This window comes from Taeniopygia guttata, chromosome 1A (assembly GCF_048771995.1).
Source record: "Taeniopygia guttata chromosome 1A, bTaeGut7.mat, whole genome shotgun sequence".
In the NCBI taxonomy this organism is placed as follows: Eukaryota; Metazoa; Chordata; class Aves; order Passeriformes; family Estrildidae; genus Taeniopygia; species Taeniopygia guttata.
The window spans coordinates 8,837,372-8,864,982 of NC_133025.1; the positions used below are offsets into that span (position 1 = coordinate 8,837,372).

The window sequence follows — 27,611 nt, forward strand, 5'->3', positions numbered from 1 at the left end:
GAAAGATGCATTGGTTTCTGCAAGGGAAAGCAAAAAATTCTTCCAGAGAATCACTGCACTTTCTTCAAGACTTCTGTTAGAGTAGGATGGAAAGTAAGACAGAAGTTCCTTTGTTTCAGACAGTGAAGGAAGATTTGCTTAAAGCTGAGCTCCAGCTTCTAGATAGTTACCATTGCATATACTGGTTATTTATTTATTATTATGTCTAGAAGTTCTTATGTAAATCAGTCAAGCAAGGTCTCCCTCTAAAAGAACCTAAATGATAATTTTTACCTCTGAGTTTAGGGTTTTCCTAAACCACTAATATTCAGGTGTGTGGTAAATGCTTAGGATTCCATCCAATGCTGGTGATAGCCCTGCCCACAAACTATAAGAAAAGTGTTGAAACATTATTACTTAGCATTATTTTGGCACTTACCAAAATATATTTCAGCACTAAAATCCTGTCTTTCTAAGTGCAGAGTGTCATTATTTTTTGAAATAGTGCTTTTGCCCATAGAAACCATTCTTCTTCTAGCATGAGGTTGTATCCTCATGGGACAAGAACAGGCATTACAACACCCATACCTGTAGCTGGTGCACAAAAGCTGCTTCATATTCCTCTGAGCTCACTGTCCTTATTGTGGTTTTCAGAGTCAGGAAAAGTTGTCTTCCATGTGGAGGAATGGTAGAGGCAGGACTGAGGCTCTGCCTGCCTTCTGCCAGAGAGCTGCACTGAGCCAGCTGCTCAGAGTCAGAGGAATCAGAAGCAGATACACAATCAGCATGTATTACTTCTTCCCAAGCAAAGAACTAACTGGGAAGCAGATTAGGGACTCTAGTCACAGTCCATTTTCCCACTTGGTGATCTGAACCTATGACAAAGCCAGAATTAAGCTCCCTGGGGTATGACTGGGTTTTTCTGTGCAGGTCTGTCCCATCAGATTAGATATTTCTCTGTATTTTCCCATTGCTGTTAGAGCAATCTGCATTATTCCCATGTGCTGCTGAACTGCAGTATGTTGAAGAAATACTTTTTTTTCCTTTTCATTGAATAACTGATGATAATTGAACACAACATAATTAATAGCCATCCAGCGTGGTCACATTTTCCGTTCCTGTGGGGGAAATCTTGAGCTGAGCAGTTTCTTTCCCACTCTGATTGTACCAGTGTGTTTCACAATGAAAGTAAAATCCTATCAGCATGCTTGAAAGTAATCAGAAAAAAACAGGATTTCATGGATATCCTGATGGTCTAATGTTTGGCATCCTTTGGCACAGTTAAAGTACCTCTGTCAGTAGGGCTAATTAATAACAGTAATCTTATCTTACTAAGCAGAGCCTATTGATCCTAAAGGAGACGCCTGATTCTGTTTGTATGAAATTGTTTGAAATACTACTCTGTAAAACTTGATGTAGAAGTCAGATAAAGCTCCACTTTGGTACTTGTGGTCTGACCAGAGTCTCCACAGTGATTAACTCAGTGAATCTTTGACCTCAGAGGCTTTCTTGAGATCAGGCAACTGTAATTGTTGCAGGAGCTGCTTAAAAGCCTGACCTTTTGTTGAAACATGATGAGAAACTTGTGCCTGCTCAATGCCCACTCAGTCTGTTTTATGAAAAATCTCCCTTTATTTCTAGGATATGGCATTTCATGGATTGTGACTGAGGACAGTCCTAGTCTGACACAGAATAGAGTTGTGACACTACTACACTGCTATATTTATTATGTCAAAGCTCCCTGTTCTTCACCCTTAAAATGTATATTCCTCAAAACCACAGTCATCATATTATCAGGATAATTAAGGAAATTAGCTCATCAATTAAATTACAAATATAACTACTTATCTGTTATTCTGAATTACTCTGTAGTAGAAATGTGGAATTTTTTCTTATTATTTTAAAGTTTAAATTGCATTTGTTCTGTAACATTCTCAATATTTCTTGTTTTAAATACAGTCAATTAGTAGCAGTGATCATAATGAAAACAAATCCAAACCCACTTATCTAGTATCTTTTACTAGCTTAATTTGTACATGTAGAAGCCTAAATAAAAAGAAATATGTGCTTTGCTTTGTGTTGCTTTAAGAAATAACTGTTGGTTTGTGTTTTTTTAAAGAATATGTGAATATTTGGCTAATGAAAGAAAACATATGTACATATTCCAGGGGAAAAGAAATTGCTTCATTCTAAAATTCAAAAAATATGTATCTAGAAACCAACATCTGCTTAAAGGGAAGCAGATGGAAAAATGAAAAATCTCATTTCAACATGATATTCCAGGTTTTCTAGAATATTTAAATACAAAATCATGCAAAAAAGTTAAGTACCAGAATCTTTTTATTTAATCAATAGCTTTTAAGTCAGTTGCCCTATAAAAACATTTCTAATGCATGTGATCTCTTTGTCTCCATTTTATGTATATTTTAGATATAGAAGTAGAGAGTTGTTATCTTTTTATTCAGAAATTTCAGCTAACACCCACAAATTATATATACTTTAAAAATGTGTATATATATGCTTTTGTGTAATTGATGGTTAAGTTCTTGTTTTAAGAATGTCTACCTTTATAGTTATTTGAGAATTTATCCACTTAAGATGCCTTGTGTTTTCCTAAACCATTAAAGCTGTAGGATGTGCAACATGAAGAGTCCTTGGGGACATAGTTATTCTACCTGTGATACATTTACATGGCACTACACTTGACTAGTTAAAAAGAAAAGTTGCATACAGATTGTTTCCATTTCAGAGAGTCTGCAGTGATATGTGCCAACCTAGAAATGGTTCTTTGTGCTTTTGTTGTTTCCTGGAAATCGTGTTCATAGAAACAAAGAAATAAATTACAGATGCAGAAGCTGAATAGCAGAGATGGTTTTTAGTCTCAACCATGTTCACAAAACCAAAGGCTGTGCCTCTGGAATTTCAAGTGCTGCCCTTGTTCATTTTAAAGCTTGTTGCAAAACTCAAAAAATGTAATTTGATATAACACTAAAATGCTGGCACACACCTATTTCTAAACCAAAAGCACAAACTGTATGCTTTTCACTCCTCATTGAAGAATCAACATCTTACACACAGAGAAATATAGATTCCCTAAGGCGCTTATACATCTTAGGTACTTTGTTTGACACAGGGAAGATTGCAGGTACTTAAGAGACCCAACAGCTTCATCTGTCTAAGAATGTTTGTGCAGATGGTTTTATAGCCATACTGCAGTATCTTCACATGCATTTTAAGAAAGAAAAACATCATATTCAAAATGGACTATAAAACACACCTGGGTAAATTCAGAGCATTTCCTTCCCCAGTCATGAATCTGTCATTTTATACTGTCACTTAAATAGTATTTCAATGCTGTCTATCCTTAATAACTATAATAGTATGCATTTTCTTTGTTGCATTTTGATAATTCAAATACTTAAATGTCCTACTGAAATTAATTGTTTTCTGAGGTTATTTTAAGTAGCAGTTCTTTTGAATGAGTGCTGAGAGATAAGTAGCTTCATAGTCTTTATATGTGAAATAATTATATACTACAAGAAATTCTGGCTGCTACAAAGCAGAAGTATGCATCTTAAGCACCTGAAAACCGTTGGTTTTTGGTTTTTTTTTTTCCCCTTTTCAAGATATTGGAACAGTTCTTAAAGTGGTTTCAATTCCTAAGGAGACTTGGCACGAATTAGAGGAAGTCTTGCTGGAAGAAATGACAGTCTTTCGGGTAAGTGCAGCTAAATTTCAAGTGTCAGGTTGTAGATTTCTCTGTGGACAGCTGCAAACTCAACTTCTTGCAGTCTAGCCAAGGAGTAGCCTGGCATACCCCTCTAATTAGCTTGTCATTTAGAGACCCCGACACTAGTCAAAATAAACTTTCAGTGCGAGCTGGAGGTTAATGATAAAAGAAATGGCATTCTGGGCTCTTGTTCAGTGGTTTAAAAAGTAAATTAGTATTTCTAAATCTTAGAGCTGTTGCATGCTGGAGTTAGCTACCTGTGTGGGTCTGGGAACAATGCCTGTTTTCTCCCCATGATATGCAATATATGAATTTATGGTATGCAATATACTAATCTATATGCAATATTTGAATGCTATATATGCAATATATTGATATGCAAGGTGATATGCAATATACAAATTTATAATTGCAATATGCAATTATTTGCATATTGCATATGCAATATACGAATTGTCATATGCAATATATGAGTTTATAATTGTGATATGCAATATACGAATTTATAATTGCATAAACTCTCAAAAGTATTTAGACTATCAGCATATTGTAACTAAGAAGATACTTTAGGAGAAACAGTGATCTGTCCAGATTTCTTATGCTTAATAATCTGAGGAACAAAATGTTTGTATTTTCAAAGGTCACTTTGGGGTCTCATTTTCATGGTTTGACACAAGGCACCATAAACACCCCTAACTCTAATACTTTTTGGTGAAATCAGTCTTCTCCATTTATTTCTTGTTTGAGCCATCTAAAAAATACAGCATCCCGTAGGCAGCCCTGCAAGGCAGGGCTGAGTAAAGTTTTCAAACACTTCCCAGACAGAACCCAGGGATGTCTCGTGTTTTGTACACAACAACGAATCATTTACATTCCCCACGTTACTCTTCCTGTCAGTGCCGTTTTATGGCACCATTTCCCTGTCTCCAAGCAGCTGGGGGTTATCCCTGGCTGGGAGCACAGGGTTGGTGTGACAGTGTGAAGATGCTGCTGGCATGCTCCTGGAGCCTCTTCTGCTGACAGGGACCGTGCCCCAGCCCTGCCAGGGGGCCCAGCCACCACCACGTCCTCATCAAACTCCACTGCCATCCCTTCACCTTTTTTTTTCTGAGCAGAGACAAGATAGCTAAACAGAGCTTCTTATGGGCATTCCTGCTGTTACTGGTAGCAGTCATGCTCAGAAACTCTGTTTTGAGTGCAAGATACCTCTGAAAAATGTGTGTCCCTGTTCTTGCAATCCATGGGGTTTTTTGAGGACAGAAATCTAGGGTACTTTTTTTTTTTTTTAACATTAAATTAGAAACTGTGAGAAGAAAATGAGACTACTTTTTTTTTTCACTTTTATACATGCAAAATTACATCACATGAACACAGGGTAATTTGGAAATTGTTGATAATATATGAGTCTCTTCCCTGAAACAGATAGAAGTGCCAAGCTAAAGGAGATCAGAAAAATATAAAAGTGAAAGAAGGAAAATAAATGGAATTAATTTTACTTCAGAAAGGTTTTGCAGAAGTAGAATAGTTAATGGCAAATTCAAATTTGGAATTTTCCTTTACTTTTTTTTTTTCATTGCACGACTGTATTTTGTTGTTCTGATTTAGTTGAAAGCTCAATTATCTCTTTATACATTCATTTAAGCCTTAAATAATGAATTTATGTATTTCAGTGGAATAAGGAGAGTTTTTGAGCATAAGATATGAATCTTTCAATAGGGAATTTCCAACAGATTTTACATGTACCTCATCCAAATGTGAGTTTTCTTGATTTGCAGAGAGTATATGTGCATCATGTACAATGTATTTTGATGTTAAGCACTGATAACAAATGCCTCTTTAAGTCCCATTTGTGCAATATTTCTCTGAACAGCTGAGCAAACAAACTAATGAGTTCAATTTTCATTCAAATGTTCCATTTAATTGATGATTTCTAATATAAGGTCTATTAACCCCTCTGTAAAGGCAAGTCCATGCTTACCATCCACTCACCCATGTCAAATTCTCTCAGGATAAGCAAGTTGAAAACTATACAAGTGTAAAGGCTTAATAAGTACTTTATTAATGTACACAACCAAAAGTATGATGTGTAGGATCAATTGCAGATTTCTCGATGGAATAAAGTTCATACACAATTGAGTTGCACGTGTTCTAATTATGCCACTTTTAAAATTAAAATCCATCCAAGAACCTGGACCTGGAAGTTGTAACAGTGATTAAATGATGGATATTCCAGAGTGCTAAGAACCTCTTGCTCATATTGGTTTCATGCTCTGAAAATACATATATCTTCTTCGTAAGTGAATAGTGTGGAGCAGTTAAAAAGATTATACTTGGGAATAAAACTTGTTCTTATGAATAAAATTGCACAGGAATGGGGTTTTCACCTCCATACACTTACAACAAGTTGCTTATTTCAGTGTTATTACCTTTAATAGATAGTATCTATGAATTTTCATATAGCCATTATTATTTTCATGTTACCTGGGAAGTTCTTGAAATGCAATTTTAGTTTTAGGTGTAGATAATTTCAAGATGTGGAACTAGTGAAAAAGTGATCGCAATTAACTGTATTCATAATGGAAAATTAAATATCTACAATCAACCTAGCAATCAAAGATGCACCCAGATATGTACATGCATTCTAATTCCTTTACAGCTAGAAATTATTCCACTGCAAATGACAAGAAGGACTATTACTTGATATAGAGTTTCTAGTTTAATTTCAGGGTTTCTACCTTGTACAAATGGTATTATAATATATTTTTTATGTTTATAGCTAATTTTATATTTTAACTCTGTTTTTCCCTAGGAACCCACTATTATTTCAGCAATGAAGATTTCCACAAAGCAGGTACTATGTGCACAAGTTTTAAATCTCATTCAAATATTTATTGGTCTCTGTCTTCTAGAGACAGTAACTTGGCAGTCAGCAGAGACATATTAATTGCAGCAGCAGCATCCCATCCCTTTACATAAACATCAGTAGTTTCTCAGGAAAATGTGATGTGCAATGGGGAAAGGAAAAGCCTAGTTTGTGTTGCTTACTGGTAAGGTGGAAACTAAATACAAACTAACCAGCTATATGGTGGCTCTCTAGGAAAAAAAAAAAATTAAAAATACACATTATAGAATGCTTCCATGACAGAGAGACTGTTCAAAAGGAGTGGCCAAACTTGATGCCTGTCTTTAATGGGACAAGTTCTAGTCACTGTAGAATAATCTGGTACAAAATGCAGATGGTGGAAGCAAAGGATGGAAAGGAGACATCCTGCTGTCTTTCTGTCCTATGCCCATTCCATTCCCATCATTCAGCTTTGACAAAAGATCAACAGATCTGATGCAGTCCAAATTTTCCATGGCCTTCTGGTTCAGTGATGTGGTTAAGACAAGAGTTTCGCACTCCAAAATTTATATTTCCTACTTTCTGTTGAGTACACTAATAGCTAACTGCTTATAGAAAAGATACGTATTATAAAACGAGACCACAACTAAAATGAACTGAACTTTTTGATGGATTGAGGTAAGGTTTTGTCTGACTTACAGTAAAGGTGATTCCTGTATTTCTAAGCAAATCTGTGAAGCAGTTGATAAATTATGTGGTTGTGCAAAGAACATAGGTTTGCAGTCCAGGAATGAAGTGGGTATTAGGGGCCTATCTTCCAGCTTTGCCTGGAATTAGGTGGATGGATCCCAGCCACTGTCATTTCCTGTCATTTCCTGTCTCAGGAGTCTGAGACATAAAATGTAGTGTCAAATTTATCCTTTTTTTTTTTTTTTTTTTTTTTTTTTTTTCATATATGTGCTGATCTGGAGGCTAATTTGATAAATATAAGGAACTTCTTTTCATTCATGTCATTGTCAGGAAAGAGGAGATTTGGTATTACTTTCAGGACTAGATGCACTAAAAATTGTGCACGTTATAAGTAAAATTTAGTAAATTCTACCTCACTCTATACATTATTAAACAGAAGTTGAATTCATTCTGTAATGGACAGAGCCCAATATTATGTTTGAAATGCTGCATATTTAACTCTGAATTCACTATCTTTAGGAAAGTTGTCTGAAAGCATTCATGTATTTGACAGAAAATGTTTGGGGGGGGGACACTGTTCTAGCAGTTTACCACCTAAATCAGCAAAACTGGCAGGACAAAGAGAAAGGTACTATTGAATACTGGGATATTTAAAAACAGACCTGTCAAGTTGTATATATGTTCACATCATACCAAAATGCTCTGCTTTGGATTATTTTTATAAGTGCATTCCCTTAAAGCAGCCAATCATATTTGAAAATTGACCATGCATTTTCATACAGCTTTTCCTCCAAATCATCTTTAGTTATTCAGGAGAGATTACAATTTTTTCTGAGTTTTCTGAAAACAAATTTACACTGCTAAAATTGTCTGAAGCTAAAAAAGAGCATAAACCGCAAGTTATTCAGGCAGAGTAAAACTCATGAAAAATCAACCAGCCTCAGGCTAAAAATGACAGAATCATGATACACTATGACAAGCTTTTGGCAGTATGTATGAAATTAGTATATGACAACATGTTTCCACTTTGCATTTATGATTTTAAAATACTGTAGTTCTATAACTCACTTTACTCATTGTGTTCTGATAAGCAGGGTGGTTTTCATATAAACAGCACAATAATTCTATGCATTGTGGAAAGCCAGAGCATGAAATGTAAATAGTAAAACCAGCATGTTCTATTGAATGCCTTAAAAATAATCACTTCATTTTATTTTTTCACTAACAAATCTTTCGTCCAATTATAAAAACATGATACAGGGAGTTTCTCCTTAATTCTAAATGTTTTACTATTCTGGTTGTTCAAAGCTACCTCTTTTGCCATCATGCCAATATGTTATGTTACAAATTACTCTTCTTAAAGACCAAAATCTACAAATTCTTCAGAAGCGGAACTTAGCTTAGGTTTTAAATTATATTAAGCTCTAAAGCTCTTGTCTTTCTCTCTCTCTCTCTGAGTCTGCATTTGGCCCTTGAGCAAGAGTGGCTTTGAGCAAGGAAATTTAGCTTTTATGTGCAAGACTATGCCTTAATACATTCTTTCTCCACTCTGTTGTCTTTAACTCACAGGAATTATATTTTCTCACAGAAGCTACACATTCCTCCTGATTGTGTTCAGAGCCCTAGGCTTGTGTAACCTTATCACTTAAACAGTTTATGCTTTGTTACCAATAGACACAAACCTTCAGAGCATCCTTGAGCCACTGCAGCACCCTGCAGCTGCCTCAGCCCACAGTTCTGTGGGAGACATGGTCCCTCTTGGCTTTGAGCCTGCCAGGTGAAGCTCCATAATTTTTCCTTTACAAACATGGAAGTAGGCCAAAAAGTCCAACCTGGGTTTCAATCAAAGGTGACTTTTTGCAGAGCAATTTTTCAACTTTTTCTCAGAATCAGGTTTGTGATGCTCCTTGAAAAAGCTGTTGTATTTCTTGTGACGTGGGAAAAGGACAAGAAGATCCTTTGCGGAACAAGTCCTTGTCAGGAGAATTGCTACAAAGAGCTTTGTTTCTCTTGTATAAGGTTTTCAAGGAAAGGCAAGGCAGAAGTATCTTAGTGACTACTTTTGTAGTACCAAGTACTGAATTTTATTCAGAGATAAACATTTCTGTCCATAATGAGCGTACAGAAAGGACCAGCTCAAAATGAATATATCAGTCAAACAGTGTACTGAACTATTCTGCATTGCTTCTCAAGACATTAAATTAATCAAATGGTACTTGAATCTCATGCTTCCTAAAGTTCCTTTAAAAATTCTGTGTAAGTTCTTCCTCTTAAGCATTACATCTTCCGAATTCTGTTATCTCTTTGTCTGACTTTGTCTGGGGAAAGGCTGCTTTTTTTGGGCAGCACTGTGGGGCTGACAGAAACCACTGGATTGCTTAAAATATTAGTGTCCTCAGTTTTTTTCTTTTTTCTGATACTGGTGCAAGAATTTTTAGAGGACAACTTTTTTTTTTTTTTGACTCTCTGGTTTGATCTGATAATCTCATTCATTAAATTAACAATGTCTTGGAAGAGACAGCTGAAAAGGCAGTTTGACTGTGGTATGGCAAAGTAAGGTCAGACCATTGATGCAAATAATTCTATTTCTATTTTCTGAATTTCATACTGCCTGGATTTTTTATATTGTTAGTGTCCAGAATAATGATCACCAGCTGGAGTCTAAAACCATGATCAGAAGAGCAGCAGACAAGGCAGCAGCCTTAAGGCTGTGCAGCACCTGAAACATATGCTGCAGTTCACTGACTGAACTATGAACTTATCTACAAGGAATATAGTTTTTAAGTAACCCTTTTTTGGCCTCATTTTTTTTTTTTTCCTTAGGTTTCTGGTCATTCTTTAATTCTAAAGACATTTATTAGAAATCAGGGAGGGGATTTTTATAAAATAAAATTGGTTACAGAGGTACATAGGAAACCATTACACCATTCTTTATTTTCCCATGTGCATTCTCTGGGTTGATTTTATATTAGTTGCACTACACGTTCCTACATGCTTATACAGATATTAATGCCCCAATTACACAGGACTCAGATCAATACCATCTGGACGTTTAAGATACTTAATTGAAGCTCTAATTTGACCTATGCTGCCTCAATAATCAGTAAAGGGAAGAGGCGTCCCTTGAGAAGCAGTTAGGTCACCTAAGATTTGGATTGCTGCTCTTTTTACTGCAGGATGTAGCCCTAAGGTGGGTACTTGATTAAGTCACTTCAGTTAGAGAGAAGCAGCTCATCCTGTCTGTTGCCTGTCCTCTCTTCTCAAGGCTACAGCACCAACTGGGATGGGTTTGTACAGTTCAGGCTTTGTGTAAAGCCCTGTGTGGTCAGAGACTTTTGCCTGGAGAATGTGGGTTTATAACCCAGCTATAATAGATGGAAGCAGCTGCTTAGAAAGGGTTTAGTTTTCAATCTGCCAGTGAATTTTCCTCTGGGGCTTTCCTTGTCATATTTTCCTTGAGAAAATACCGGTGTTTATATAAATGCACGGGATGTTTCTGTTACAATTAATATGTCTGTATAAACTGCCAAGCTGCTGTCTCTGAAAGAAGTTAACACAACACCTCTTAGGAGTGTTTTTGGTGTTGCTATCTCCTGTTATCCAGTGCTCATTATGTCTAGCTGGTACGTTACCATAGCCATCTCCCATCCCTGAATTCCCTGAAAATGGTGCCTCTGGTACATTGCAATTCATGAGATGAAGAATTCTGATCCCATTTCTTGAAATCCTATTTTTTCACACCACTTTTATGTTAAAAAAAAAAAAAATTAATACATATTTATATTTTCCTCATGGGACTGCTTGGAGTAGGACCTTGAAGAAAGGTATTCATCAGTCCACTGTGGGTGCTGAGTGACAAGGTTTGATAGTAAAATGTCAGTGTTTCCAAACCACGATTATACCCTTGAATTTTTGTGTATCTATTTATTTAGTGTTCCCCTAGTTTTGCATCCCACTAATATTTGTTTTCTTTGTGAATTATTCCTAATCTGAAATATCTCTCTTTGGACTTTCACATGGGATCAGAAGTTCAGTATTCTCATATCCCTCTGGGGGCCAAGTTCCCTAGTGGACCACATGAATTTGACATCAGAGAGGAAATTGAGAGAGACAAGATATTCTATTGTGATGCTATGCAAAGCTGTATTTCATTTTGTATGCATGTTTTTTTATTTACTTCTGCATTTGAACTGCATCTTCTACTCAACACTGGTTTTTATCCAAAATAAAACAAAGCCTCTCCCCTCACTAAAGATATGTTCCAGTTAAATCATGTGACTTACAGAAAAGAGTACAAAACATTGGAATTACCAGACATGCAAAGAAGTCCATGCATAGCACCACATCCAAACTCAAATATTGTATGATCAGTCTGAAATAATTTACTTTGGGTTTCCCCCTCACATACATAAATTGAGGTAATGCTTAGGAAATGTATGTTGAAGGTTTTCTTTTTGTTCACATTCAAAAGCATGTTCTCCATTGTGTTCTGTCACTGACTTTGGGTATTTTCCCAGTGATTTTTTTTTTTTTACCCTGGGGACAATTCTGTTCTCATTCCTTTAGTATACATCAGGATCATGATCCTTTATTGCATTTGGAAGGATCCTAACAGATGATTATATAACACTTTAATGCTTTCCTAGAAAAAGAAAATTGTAATTTGCAATATTTTTTTAACTGTGTTTTTTTTTTTTTTTTTAATTTTTACAACAGCAACAGCTCTACATTGGCTCAGCCACTGGAGTTTCACAGCTTCCTTTGCACCGCTGTGATGTGTATGGAAAAGCTTGTGCTGAGTGTTGCCTTGCAAGGGACCCTTACTGTGCCTGGGACGGCTCCTCCTGCTCACGTTACTTCCCCACTGCTAAGAGGTAGGGACAATTCTGCATGTCTGCATGGTTTGCTATTTGTTTTAACTGATGGTCTCCATATGACCAGAGGGCTTTGGAGATTTTTTTAAGGGATGGTTAACTGGAACCCTTTCTCTTCCAAAGAAAACATCATTGTGGGAGCTACATGCAATATGAAGTCTTGGTTGATTTAAAGTGACCACTGCTACTTCTTGGGTTGGCTTAAAAAGCTCCTGTAGGAAAACATTCAGACAAGAGTTGTCTCTGAAATTAACTCCAAACTTTATGTTCATTGGTAAACAGCAAAAAGAAGAAAAAATAATTTTCTCTAACATGAGGAGTCAATAGGAGAAAAGCTTTTTGTGAAATTCTTTAGGAAATAAAGGACCCGTTCCAAGAGAAGAGCCAGTCAAATTTTCTCAGCTACATGGGCTAATTTCTATTTTTGCTGGTACCATGGCAGTTTCTCTGGAGGAGGAAGGAAAGGAGAGGGAACAGTGAGGTTTTCAATGAGAGTCTGAAAGACTGATTTGTTCTGAAAAGTTCTTTAGTATTAGAAATCAATATGGTTGAGTATTGCCTCTGAGCTCAAGGAGACAGTAACACGAGGAGTCACTGAATCACTGTTTTCTGCTACTCTCTATCCCTGAACCTCATCCTTTCTCAGCATTCCTAGTACAAATTCCTACTCCCAGCCAATCTCAAGATCCATAGAGCAGCACATCATCCTGTCATTCCTCTGCTTACAGTGATGGAAGAAATAGGGCTCTTTGTCTTTTCCTTATCTCTCCAACTTACTGCTGCAGATGGAGCTCATGCTGGCATCAGGGGTAAAGTGACTGGGACCTCTTCTTACAGAGATTAAGGGGTGGGGGTTTCTGGGGCCAAACTGGGTTGCACAGCTACAGGAAAAACTTGGGGTGCAGAATTTACTTTTCTGGAGGCCACTGTGAAAGAAAAAGTTAGTACTGGGAAGCTGGGATCTGAAAAACATAAAAGGAAAAGCTGCTGTGTCTGCCCCTTCCCCTCAGTTTTCCTTTGGCAGCAGCAGCAGAGGTCTGTGTTACTGGGAGAGAGGATCCTCTGTTCACCTGGTACCTGCTACCATTGCCTCAAGCCAGCTCAGAATGCAGTGACAACAAAATCAGCATTGCTGGAAACAGCTTAAATGTCAACATTTTCCTAATAATAAATTCTTGTAATTTTAGGCTCCAGAAATATTGGGAAAATGGATTCCTGAAGCAATTGTACAGATGTTTTACTCATAGTTGTGCTCAGGGTTTGGGGTTTTGTTTGTTTCTTTTTCTTCTTCTTCTTCTTTGTTTTTTAAGTGAGATTTTATAAGCCATGATTTTATTTGCTTTTCTTTCTTTGTGGCTTTTACAAGTCTAAATGACAGTTCAGAGCTCCTGTAGTGTGACCTCTTCTCTTTACCCTGTGCAGATGTGTTCTAGTTCATATTTCATAAATCATTGTGTTGATACAACGGTGATACATGCAACATTTTTCTGAGATCTCAACTAAACATTTCATTCAAACTCCATTGACAGTAATATGAGTCTTTCTACAGAGTTTATTTTTGCAAATTGTATCCTATAAATGTGCTTTTTCAAAATTTAGGAAGGGATAGCAAAATTTTATGGTTCCTTATATCCTGGGTGTGATTTTGTCATTGGTAATGAGTAATATGAAGATATTGGAAATAATGATTCCTACACTTTTTAATCATATATCATTCAGCAGAAGATTCCTTCTTACTAAATTGTGCTAAGATGTCCTAACTCAAAATTTTAATAAAAATGCTCATCTAAGTTGTTTTTTTTTTTTCTAAGAAAAGAAAGCTTTTGCTGTACTTCACACAATTAGTTTCAGGCTTAACGTTTCAGTAGCTTTCAGTGGAAAAGAGTTTGGTTAAAATCTTTCAGTCGGGAGGACTCAGCAGTTCAGTTGTGCTTCTGTGAGAGCTCCTGGTATGTGCTGATGCTGGGCTGTTAGTGAGAGCCTGCAAATAGGGCTGGTGTGGAGAAGAGAAGTGGTCTCTGCTGCAGAACAATGGCTTTTAAAAATGTGGGCTGTTGTCACAAGGGAGGGACCAACAGGGCTTTTTACAAGGCTACTTGACTTTTGCATATCCGTTGCTGGATACCATAATCTGAAATCGCAGCATTGTTCAGCAGCCTAATCCTCTTTGTTCTCCTCTAATTTTGCAAGCCCTCAGGCTTTCTCCGATTCCTAAAGTAAAGTACTCGCACTTGAAACACATCTTTGTTTGCCTCCTTCTTTTTTTCTTTTTCATATGAAACACTTTTCTTTGGCTCAGTTGAATTTTGTGTCACAGCTATTTAAACAAAACTGGGAGCAGACAAAGAGAGAAAAACACATGCAAAACAAAACTGTATTTAAAAGCTCTCTTCAATGAAATACAATATTTTTTTAGCACAGATCAACATGTTTTTCAAAAGAGCCAGTAGAATTCAAACTAGGAGAAGAATATACTGAGTTAAAAAGACATTCACTTAAAGGTAGAATTCAGACTCAAGCTACAAAAGACAGAATAAATGGCATTTCAAAATCTTACTTTTCAAGTTTTTGTTTTTTTCTAGAGGCAATTTAGAACAGTTTTGTAAAAGATTTCATCAGAAGTGTTTCGGTAAAACCCATGGTGGCTGAAATTATGTACACTTTTTACTTTAGATTTTGTAGAAAATACAGCACTACCATTCTTTCAAATTCACCCATCTTAACATTTCATCTATCTAAAAGATGCTGCAATACTCATAAGTATTCTGTACTTGCAAAATTGTGTACTTTTGATAAATGCTAAACTTTACAGTATATTTTCTAATCCTTCAGCAGTCCTTGTATCTGTGAATCAAGAATTAAATTTATCTGTGACCAGTATTGCCCAAACAAAATAGACTTAATTTTTTTATTTTCTTTGGTATTTATTTAATACTAATAATTAGCATTGAACATTATTTATTTCTTTAGTATCTCAGAGCAAGAGGCATGTATTTACCAGTTTCTGAAGCCTTCACCTGTAAGAATAAAGCCTGAGTCTACAAAATGATAATGCACAGAACGCAGTAGTAACAATATAATTTCCTTCCTAGTGTTGTTTAGGTGCACTTGTGACCTCTGTAATTATATGAATGCTCCATTTGTTGCTGCTGAGCACTGGGAAAGGCACTAACAGATTTCAAACGTGATCTTTGCAGGCGCACCAGACGACAAGACATCCGAAATGGGGACCCGCTCACCCACTGCTCAGACCTGCAGCATCACAGTGAGTTATGGGCACAACTGAACTGCAGCTCATTTCTATGTAATTTACAGACTCTGCACAAGTAGGGTAGGAAGCACGTGAATGATTTGTTGGTGAAATTGTCTTGAACATCTGCAAAAGATGAATATAATACATCATTATCCCAATTTAAATAGCTTACAATGGCCTAGATCAGACACTGAAGTCTATTTGGGTTTGAGGTTTTTTTTGGTTTTTTTGGGGTTTTTTTTTGGTTTTGTTTTTTTTTTTGTTGTTGTTGTTTTCCTCAGATAAACAGTTTAAGCATTTTAATTTTCCTGCTTCTCTTCCCTGATAATACCATACCATTGCATTAGGCATATTATATCAGAAAGGAATTGTATTTCCTTCATGACATCAAGAAATATGTCCACATCTACATTGCTGTACATAGTTTGCGTAAGATGATAACAAAATCAAATTACAAACCAAATGTGTTTTAACTATCTTGGCAAAACATGGAGTGACCTTTGTTGCAAGTGTCAGACTAAAAGCTCTGAAGATCAGGATGTTCTTGCAGCAGGCATCTCCCCATGTGCTTTCAGCATGGGTTTTCTTAGACATATTTTGGTTTGCTTTTTTGTCAGCTGTTTCATTTTCACAGTGTATTGATCAGCTTCTTTTTTTGACTTGTTTGACTGACAAACTTCTCACAGTTACTGATTTGTTGCCAAACTTCTCAGAAGACCTTCACTCAGAAAATTAAAAACGTCCCATTTTGCTGTAAGGGAAGAGACTACTTAGGCAATGCTTCCCTCTGCTGGAAAAAAAGTGATTCCTCATGATTCTGGTACATCTACAGGAACTTTTCATGTAGAATATTCTGAGTTTGAATTGAATGGCCCATACAGGGCCCCTCAAGCCCTTAACCCTGGTGTTATTAGCACCATCCTCTAACCAGCTGACCTAACCTCAGAGTTAAACCACTGGGAAAACAAGAAGGTGGCTGAAAATGCAGATACCTCAAAATCCTCTTGTCCTTCCAGTCCATGTAATAGCAAAACTGGTAAATAGTTCTAAATGTTACTTTTGTGTTAGCTATAACTCACTACCAATAGTAGTTTTCTCTGTCTTCCTTTCAATCATTTGAAACTCACAGCTGATAGACTATGGCTTTTCTTTTCACTTCTGATTGGCAGATTCAGGCCAAATTGATCAGAGGGACAAAGGAGTTTTGAAAGTGCATGAATAGACTGTGGTCAGTATATAGTTGTCACATTTTGAGAACTCATGAATGTAGAACTACTTTAGATTTGAAATAGTCAATTGTGACTAGTAGAAAGCTCACAAATTTCCTAATGCATGATATCAGGTAATACTTACACAGTAAAGATAAGACAATCCTTATATTGAAGATGAGATTTTCAGTTCCACAATAAGAAAGTTTCACCAGCCACTAAACACTGATTTTAATACCAGCAGAAGCATTTCTTAGCTTTATGTTTTTAGTCGCTGAACATTTTAGTCCTAAAAACTATGAACTGGTCTACTACCACAGGTCTCTTCATTTTAATGCTCTATAACCTTTGCTAGCTGTGCTTTATACAACTGTAGGTCTGTTCTTTATTTTCATAAATGAAAAATGTATTTCAAAACACTTTGGGTTTATGTCTTCCAATATTTGGCAAACATTTTTGTCTGAAAAAGATACTTTCTGTCCAAAGGGAAGAGAGTATTCCAGTTTTACAGTAATCCAGAAATGCAGTTTTTCATTGATACAATCATGAGAACTCAAGGTCTGGACAAAGTTATTATATGGCAGACTTGATCAAAAGGAGTTTTAATACAGCTTTGCCAAAATGAGCAAAGCAAATATGAAACAAGATAAGACAGCTGTAGAAGGATCAGTAAGTTACAAAAAATAGTGAGGGAATCCATTTCTGGATCCTAGACTTGAAGGATGCACTGTCATAAAACTTAATTAATGTTTTAGATTGGTCTTAAAAGAAATTTTCTCTAAATCACTTGAGTTGTAATTTTATTACATTTTCCTATATTTACTTGTCATTTACACCAGTAAATAGTGCAGATGACTGCATGGCCTATGAATTTCCTATGCCAATTTATGCTGTTTTTTCCTTGTTTGTGACCAGTAGTTCTCTGTACAACAGATGAAGAATTGGTTTTATCTATAGCCAAAAGGCAAGCCTAAAAAATCATTTACTACTTGTCTAGAGATTCATTTACAGGAAGTGTCAATTGATTCTCCATCTGAACCAACAAAACCATGGAAAAAGTATATTGTCTTAGCGTATGACTTTTAAGGACATTGCAGAAACCAACTTTGCAATCAGTTTGAAGCAATAATATTTTTAATAAGGTTTATGTAACATTTTCAGTTGCTCTTCAATGTAAATATATAAGAAGTAGAATATGACTGCACAGCAACATTAGAGAGTGCTGAGGATCCTTCACTGTACAGACATTAATGTTTAAATCTAAAAGTGTGGTCACCTTTCTGGCAGCTAAAGGAGAATGTTACATAAAGTGTAACATACTAGAGCTATCAAGAAATAATAAAGTTTGGGGTGCTTTGAAGAAGAACTTGTTAAAGAAGAGGTGCTTTTTTATTAACATGATTTATCCCAGGGGAAGTTCAAAGAATCACTCTGAATAAACTGTATTGTGAGATTCATTCATCTGCAAAGCCATCTTGGTATAGGTACTTAGCCTTTCATACTTCTTTGGTTATGTCAGAAATTATGTACTTAAAGGATATTTATCAGGGTAGTAAACTGATACTGCTGTTGGGTTCATTTTGGGAATTACTGCTTTCAGACAGGATTTTGGGCTGAATTTCATTACCAACTTCATGACTTCTATAATTTTCTAATTCCTCCAGCTGCTTTTTTGAACTTCTTAGACTTTCATTCTTCCATCCAGTCTCTTCAGCTTCTCAGTCCCAGAGCTGCATTCTGATCCTGTGATTATTCCATCACTGCTTACTTTCATGCACTCCACGTGCTCAATATTATATGAACTTCATAGACATTTCTGCACCTGCCTTCTGCTCCTTCAAATCATGGAAATGGAATTTGAAAGCTCTCTAAAAGGCTTTTTCTCTCAATGTGTGTCTGTCACCCACACTGTGTTTTCTGTAGCTGTGAAGAAATGTAAAGAGGACTTCACCCAGTTGCCATGGTTTTCTCTAACACACTAGAATGTCATAGACCAGTTCCAAGGAAACAAAAGTTTGAAATGGTGTCAGAGTGCACATTTTCTAATAAAACTCATTACTAGATTCTTAGATACTAAGACCATTCTAGATGCCTAAGTTTTCCAGCATAAACTTCTCTATGTACTTAAAAACATTCTGCTACTCATAGGACTTTTACCAAAGAAATACCTGGTTTTGTCCTTTTGACTGATATGTATGATTTAGAAAACTGCCTCCCCTGGATCTAATGAGAACAGTGTAACATGTGCTCTGCCCCTGTGTAATTCACTTGAACTAAGCCATGTTCAGGAAAATAGAATGAAGTGGAGCTGCAAGCCCCCTAAAGAGTAATCTGCTGGTTAAATTGTCCTTTTAGGATGCTGAAGACTCACAGTTCACTTAGGCTTAGAAATTTGACTTGACATTCTTACTTCCAATACAAATACCCAAACTATCAGATTGCTATTGTTTAAAATGGGAGCCTGAGACAGAGCATGCATCCTGGGGTGAAATCCCTGTGATTCCATTCTTTATTATGGAAGTCTGTAAATCACTGTTTCCCAGAAACACATCACTGGAGCAGTAACATATGTGCCCCAGGCTATAAAAGGGGATATTATCTACTGTATTATGCTGAAGGCCTGTGTGTGCTGTCTGTTGTGGATCCCAGTTCAGATATCAAGCAGCTTTTCTTTGTGTGAGGATATCTGACTGCCTGCTCAGCCATGTGAATTTTGTTCCTTTGTAAGTAGAGCATCTAACTTGAAACAGAAGAGTTCAGTACATCAGTCAGACATTCACAGTGTTAAATCTGGAGCCATCAGTTATTGTTTCCAGTCTTTATCTTATCACTTCTAATTTTATTCAGCTAATCTATTCACATACTTCTAGTTCCTCTGTTTCAATGACACAAATTCACCTGTGTTCCATCTCAGACCTCACCAACTTGGCTAGAGCAGCTGTTTTACTTTCTCTTGCTCCTTTACTTTCTAATTCATTCCTTCACTGCTCCCTGTCTTCCTGACCCATTGCTGTACTGATTTTCTTTATGGGAATATGGTTTATGAGAGATGTCATAAAAGTTGTTTCACTCAATTTGTAATAGAACACCTCACTCACTTGGTTAAAATGTCTGCAATCCAGCAGAGGAAGGCAAGCATTTCCTATTTGTTTACTGTTAATGGGCCATTTTATGTTTACTGAAAACTGGGCAAGCACCAATCCTTATTCTGCTCCACATCCCCTCTGCCATCCTTTCTCAGGGCTGAAAGTCACATGTGATTCTGTATCAGCATAAGTCAGGAGCTCAATTTTACTTTTACCTTTGTCACAGCCATCTAACAAACAGCCTGTGCTTGCTAAACAACATGGCCAGTAGAAGAAAGGCACAGTTGGGAGCAAACAAAACTGGACAATAGATTTCTCTTTAAATAGGGTTTTAAATAGACATAATTTTCCTGTTAAAGCACATCAAAACTAGTTCCTTAAAGATTTCCAGTGCTAAAAATCAAATGTGAAAAATGGAAAGAAAGACAAAGAGAATGTCAAGGAGTCAGGAAACCTCATAAGACCAACACAGTTCCTCCCCATCCCCTTCTTCCTCATCTACTCTTCAGGATTATTGTTCTGATGCCATTTAAGTCCATTTCAGAGAGCTAAGGTGGAGTTGAAACATGATACCTTAAAGCCTCTGTGGTATTGGAGAAGAATCAAATACCATATAAGTCCTATAGCTATGTGATATTTCCAGCAAAGTTGATGAATATCTTGAAACATTGTTGTCACAAAAGGAAGTAATTTATTTAACTTTCTTTTTCCCCTCCCATAATGTCTAGTTTATTAACCTCATTACATTTCCATAAATTATATCAGTATGAGAGGAAATGATTAATTGAAAATCGTTTCCTCAAAAACATTATTCCTGGTCATTAACAGTTTCAGCAAACTGCATGCCATGTAATCTAAACACATTATTCTACTTTTAAATAGCCTCATGTTTTATTACTTTGCTCTAAAGTATTATGACCATAGAGCCCAGGAGGCATCATTACAAACATTCTGCAACTACACCCTGAGTTTTTGCATTGCATATTTTTTTTTTTTTTGCATTGTATTGCTATTAAAAATTCTTGTCATGTCCTAGATGTTTTCCTTGATGAATAATAATGAGACTTAAAAAAATTTCACAATTAAATTAATTAACTTCATATATTGAGATGTTAACAGCTGTTAAGGTTTAAAATACAATAAGAAAAAAAAAGAAAAACAGTAAGCCAAAAAACCTACCATGTTCCTTACAAAGATAGAGGTTGTTGATGGAGATTTTTCAAATGGTATACTGATATGGAAATTTTTTTAAGAGTTTTTATCTTTGTTTTTATCTAAACAAAAAAAATTACATAGCAATTAAGGGTTAGTTTCATGGTAAATTTTTTTTTCTTTTTTTTTCATGCTTTACAGATAACCCAAGTGGTCAGGCCCTGGAGGAAAAGATTATCTATGGAGTAGAGAATAGCAGCACTTTCCTTGAGTGCAGTCCAAAATCTCAGCGTGCCGTAGTCTACTGGCAATTCCAGAAACAAAATGATGATCGCAAAGAAGAGGTACAGTACAAAAAAAGAAAAAAGATGCAACTAATTTTCTCTATAAAGATAGAATTTAGTCTGTGTCCTTCCCAGAATAATATAAGTTGAGCAGAACTTCTCTGGAATGTATGATTTCCATTGTTCTTCAGCATATTCTCACTCTTATTACCATAAAATCCTGTAAGGTCCCTGATAGGTTTTACAGATTGTTACAGCAGCAAGCATTCATATCCTCTCCTTGCTCAGACTCCCTGCACAAAGCACTGGTTTATATCAGAGATCCCAGGAACAGAAAAAGCTATCCAACTGTCACCTGAAACATCATATAAAGATTGTATGAACTTAAATATCACAAAGGCCTTAAAATTGCCTTTGGGAAAAAGCTTACCTGCTTTCCCCTAATCATATTGTTTGACTGAAGCACAGTCTGGCAGGAGCATCCCATGTGCTGCATGCTCTGAGACTTTACTGCAGGTAACAGTGTCAAAATGAAGAACAGAACTGTAGTGGACACAAGATTATAGAAACTTTTATTTTTATCAAAAGCAGTGTTCTTTGAGGCAGAAACACTTATTTTCCCCTGTTTGCATTACAGTAAGCTGATACTTTCTTTTTCTCATTTTCTTGTCACCAAGATTCTTATGTTATTAATCACCGAAATTTTCAAGTTTGAAAATTTCAAGTTCGAGCCAGGTCACAGATGTCTTAAGAGAGCAATCTACTCTGGTAGGTAGGGAGGTCAAGCTAGGGAACAAACACTTTTATGTTGAATTGAAATATTTGTAAGTATACATACATATATTTAAAGCATGTTCAGACTTGTTACATTAGCTGCTTTAAGTATTTTTGTTTTGTTTGAATAAGTATTAAATTATTAAGAATTTATTCTGAGTTAAGAGAACAGCAAACAGCTCTATGCACAGGTCTGTTCTGACTGCAGCACCATTTGCATTTAGAGAATGAAGTTACATCCTAGATATGAATTAATTAAAAAAAAAAAACAACACAGTATTTTGAACAGCTGATTTTTTTAATATTAAAATTTTTAGATTTGATCCTTAGTTGCTTGTTTGTCAGTTTTCCACTTAGGCAGAACCCACTTCTATGCATGATGGTTTTTGTAGTAAGGAGCAACAGGAAGACAAAGAACCTTTCCTGCAAATGGATCTAGATTTGACTAACAGATAACGAGACCTCAGTAATACAGCCAAATGAATCCATGTTTACTCTGCTGATTATAGGCTCAGATCTTCCATAATCTTTCCAGCAACTTCATCTGACATAGTTCAAACAGATCTTTGTTCAGCAGCAGTAGTTACTAAGGAGTAAATTCCTAATTCCCAAAACTCTTGGCATTATATCAGTTTTTCCAAAATATTTGAGCCTTTCATGGTAACAGATGACTGGCAAAGGGTTTTTTGTGGGTTTTGGAATTCTTGGCCAAGTCTTACCAGTTAAAAGGAGCAGTAATAAAGAAGTAGGATGGTTAGAGGATAATCTGGCAAATGTATGAAAAATAACCATTGAAATTACCACTTTTTCCCAATACAGATAAAAGTGGGTGATCACGTGATCCGGACAGAACAGGGCCTCTTGCTACGAAGTCTTCACCGGAGAGACTCTGGTGTTTATTTTTGCCACGCTGTGGAGCATGGCTTCATGCAAACCTTGCTCAAGGTGACCCTGGAGGTGATAGATAATGACCACCTGGAAGAGCTGCTCCATAAAGAAGAAGATGGTGATGGCTCCAAGATCAAGGATGCGACCAACAGCATGACCCCCAGCCAAAAGATCTGGTACAGAGACTTCATGCAGTTGATCAATCACCCCAATCTGAACACAATGGATGAGTTCTGTGAGCAGGTTTGGAAAAGAGACCGCAAACAGCGCCGGCAAAGGCCTGCCAACGCGCAGGTGAACCCAAATAAGTGGAAGCACCTACAAGAGAACAAAAAAGGTAGAAACAGGAGGACCCATGAATTTGAGAGGGCACCACGTAGTGTCTGAGCTACATTACCTCTAGGAACCTCATCCAAGTAGAAACTTGTATAGACAGATAACTGGAAAAAAATGCAATATTCATGAACTTTTTCATGGCATTATGTGGATGTTTACAAGAGTGGAAAGTTCAAACTAGTTTCCACTAGGTTTAAATTAAATCCATTTCTAATTTTCCTAGCAAGTCCTTCCTCTCTGCTCTGATTCTAAGACCAGAAAGACCAGAGTTTCAAGGATGATAACTCACCTGCACCTAGGTTACTGCTCAAAAACTTCTGCAAGTATTCAGCAGGCAAGTTTTGCTTTCTCTTTTGATGGAGATATAAAGAAAATAGTGTATTTCATGCTGTCGTCTTACAGGAAAGAAAAACAAATCCCACCTTTCATCATCAGCACTACCATTTCTAGACTTATATAAAACTGCATGAACTCATTAAGCTGATGAACATCTAAACACATGATTGGACACATGGATTTTGTTCTTGTTTTGTCTACCAGTTCTCCTGTTTATATGTGCTAGAAGAGGAAAAACAATACTGAATGAGATTAATTGTGGAAATCTGAACAACATAAGCCATCCATCATCTGGAAGAAAAAAAATGTGGAGTACACTGGCCTACTACTGATGACTTCTTTCAGCTTTGATCTAAAGATGTATTTTATTAAAAGTATAATTTAAACGTACCATGAAAAAATATGCAGCAAACATTAGCTCCTTTCTAAAATAGATTAGACTTTTTGTCTTAGAAATATTGTACTTTCTAATTATTGATTTAGAGGAAAAAAGACAACTTCCAATTACGACTGTTTTACTCTTTTGTTTGGGAAAACTTCCAGGGGAGCTGGTCACAGTGCAATTAACCTCCTCCCCTGTCAATAATCTATATGACATGTAACTTCAAAGCGATTTTAAACTAAGCTATTTTAACATGAAAGTCACTGTATAGCATGGAAGTATTCTGCATTCTGTTTTTCTAAGTATGGTATTTGAAATTATTCAACTTGTTAATACCTTGCTATAGATTGAACCAATGAAGAGGAGAGCATTGATTTTCAGTTGTATATTTTTTTAAATTAAAAAAACAAATAGCATTAAAATACCCTCTGCTAATTACACTCTTGCTTTCTCGGTTCATATTTGTGAATGCTAATATTTAAATACTGATGCTCAAAGACTGTCATATACCCATGAGCAAAGCTCACATTCAGTTTAAGGAGTTGTGTTCCCAGCTCTGTGGTAGAGATTTGTCCACACTACTGACTCTCAGTGCTCTGTTCTTTCCGTGGGCCAGATCACCAAAACGCACAGAAACAGCACTAAACAGGCCACGTAAACAGCAACCCCAAAGCCAGCTCCCATTTTAAGATCTGAGGGACAATTTTACCCGTGGGTGAAATCTGATGAAGTAGTAAATAGGTGAAGTTCAGCTTAATTACTAGTTTACACTAACAGAAAATTTGGTCCTGCACTTCTGTCTTATTCTATATACAGGAGAGCAACAGAGTGAAACAGACAATGTACTTGCATCACGAGTGTCAGTTTAGAGTTATAAGTAGTGGATTTATTCACCTCAGCACAGATGTGCCTTTGGTCCCCAGTTCTATGGTGTCCAGTTCTTTTGAGATCATCTTTCTCCAGCCTCCCATATTTTATCTTGGTAGAGTCTGTAAATGACATAATTTCAAGTAATGTCATTGTGGGGAAAATTAGTAGAACAAAATCCTTAGTTTGCTAAAGGAGCTTTTATATTAAAGTGTGTCTACACTGATGACTGATCTGTTTTGTTGTTATTCACTCTGTGGTATTTAATTTATCAATTTATTTCTACACTATCAACCAGCCTTATCAGACGCAATATAACACAACTGCTGTGACAGCATCTCTCACAATGTGCCCAAGCCTCCTTGCCGCTCACTAATTCAAGTATCCTTCTCCTCAGTGAAGCCTTGGCTTCTTGCCTCTGTAGAAATTGGATTTTCACTAAGATTCGAGTTACTTCAGTCCCCTTTGAATGCTTTGGAGGGGATGAACTTGCAGGATTTTTTTTGTCATTTATTTCTTCAGGAAAAAAGTCATTGAATAATCTAGGACAAGGCTGTATGGCCATGATTTAAGAAAGCACTTGGGAATTTATTTTTAAAGCAGCTTTAAGTCTCTGTTATGTTTAACCTGACTCTTGTGAACTTCAGTTTGCTGTTAAATTCCCATTATTTCATGATGTGCTGAATATGGATGAATTAAAATATATGTTCAACTATGTACTTTTCTGAACAGAAGTATTAATTTTTTAACTCAGTTTATGGTTTATTTCTGAGCACTGTTGTCAAATGAATTATTTAATTTTAATCACAGAACATTCTCTAGCTTTTTGTGAATGGCTATTGTCTACCATCTAGTTACTACAATACTTTTTCTTACAAAAGGAAACACTTCTAAAAAAAACCTCAGAGAATTCAGTGGGAAAACTTCCAATTGATTTCAGTTCACTTTGTTTCCTTTTTTACAATTTCATGGAATTTCTATGTAACTTTTCTTTCTCTTCCATGTTCATAGCAACTGGTTCAATAGGAACTGCTTAAAAAAAACCGAACCAAAACCATCCTCCTTCACAATGCCTGAAGAGGAAAGTAAAGTCATAATTCTAAGATATGGTTTTCTATACTGAGAGAGATAATCAGTGGGAACAAAATTACAGAAGTTGCAACATTTTTACTATGACCTGGCAGTCTCATTAAACAATTGATATGATCATATCTTCCAAACTTCAGCCCAGTCCTCACTGACATGAATAGTCTTGTTTAAGTTTTTGTATTTGTTTATATAAAGAGGAGGGCAAAAGATCAAGCTAACAGTGAAAATTTTTGATTTTTAGGTTCATGTTATGGTCAAGTTAAAGCAACATTTAATACTGCTGTGAAATTAACGTATTTTCAAAAAGCATAGGCCTTAATGAATTAATGTATAGAAAGATGGTCTGCAGCTTCAGCAAGATTCATACCCCCATTTATGTCATTATTGTTAAAAGTAACATAAAGTTTGAAAATAAAGATTAAAATGGTATTTCTGTAAATGGCCAATAAATCCCTTTAAACCTCTAGTTACAGACTTTAGAAGAAGTAAGTAAAAAGTTGTGTTTAAGCTGGAGAGAAATAAAGGACTTCATTTATAACCAGAAAGATCTATTTTCATTGTTTTAAGGTATCCATCTGCAAGGAAAAAAATATATTTAATTTTATTCTTATACATCTACTCTTTGCACTTGCACAGATCACTGAAATGGGAATTCATTCTATGGCTCCTAAAAACTGTATGGTTATGTTAAACTATAACATCAAGCTGAGAAAACATGCATCTTTGCAAAACAAAGTTAAATCTTCATGACCCAATAAAGTCACTATGTAAAAAAAATTAAATTAAATGCATGTGAATGCGCATTTACTGTTCCTTTTTATGTATTATTTAGTGAATATCAATGGTATGTGTTTAATAGTTCAGTTTTTGCTACCTACACATTAGTCAAAAGAGATGTAAATATTTTTGACTAGATAAGGAGGTACAGTGTAAGGTACTGTTATCTAGAAGTACTCCGTTTCGGTGTGTTCAGCAAAATACTAAAATGCAAGATTTTGCCACACAGGTGATAAGGTGGTTTATTTGCTATACCAGTGCCTGAGTTGTGCGCTTGTTCTTTAAACAACTATTTCTCACTGGGTAGTAAATAATTCCACTTCTGTATTTATCACTTCAATTCAGATGGGAACTAGAAAACTGGAGAGAAAGTGTAATGAAACTGCTGCTGTAAATTATTTCTTTTAGCATGTATTCAGTTGTTAAATAAACATTTCTTCCAAATATTTGAAGTTCAGTGTCTTGACTGTTTACACGGAAATGTGCCCTGTAACCTCCATGAGCATATGGAGTGCATTGTTGCCAATATAATGCTATCAATGTGTATGAGCTCTGTTTATTAGGCCAGAAGGATTGCTATTAGTATTAATGGCATTTTTTGTTTCTTTTTTGAAAGCTGCAAACTAATAAGCCTGAAATGAAAGGCATGAACTTATCTTCAGCCTATCTTTTGGCATAGCTGCTGAGCTTGTGCAGATAAAGCCACACATATACACACCCCCACTCTCCACTCTGTCCATGAACCAAACTGTAAATCAGCCTGGAAGCCAAATGAATATGACCAAGTTGCTGTACTTGATGAAATTTCACTCTGTGCAATGCTAATGGCTTAGGACAGCTATGCTGCTTCCCTTTGGGAAGTGGCTTGCACAGAAAGCAAGTGGAATAAATCAGGTTCTGTCTGTTACCAACATAGTCTTGTATCCTTTGGTAAACTTAGCAGCTGTTTGGAAGTGCTTAGGGGCTCCATCTAAAAGTAATATGCTGTGGCACTAAGCACTGTGCAAACAGTTAAAAAGACAAATGGCTGTTCTGCAAAGCCTGAAGTTTAAATACACTAGACA

General features: G+C 36.1%; 1 protein-coding gene across 1 annotated transcript in view; it reads left to right on the plus strand.

Moving 5' to 3' along the window:
- Positions 1 to 26,991, plus strand: part of SEMA3A (semaphorin 3A) — a 164,173-nt gene extending 137,182 nt beyond the window's left edge. Inside the window, exons 12-17 of the mRNA XM_012568879.5 lie at positions 3,606 to 3,697; positions 6,519 to 6,560; positions 11,958 to 12,115; positions 15,313 to 15,380; positions 21,016 to 21,158; positions 22,692 to 26,991. Coding sequence (XP_012424333.4) covers positions 3,606 to 3,697; positions 6,519 to 6,560; positions 11,958 to 12,115; positions 15,313 to 15,380; positions 21,016 to 21,158; positions 22,692 to 23,147 — 959 coding nt within the window. The 3' untranslated portion in view covers positions 23,148 to 26,991. The remainder of the gene's footprint in view (positions 1 to 3,605; positions 3,698 to 6,518; positions 6,561 to 11,957; positions 12,116 to 15,312; positions 15,381 to 21,015; positions 21,159 to 22,691) is intronic.
- Positions 26,992 to 27,611: the final 620 nt, after the last annotated feature.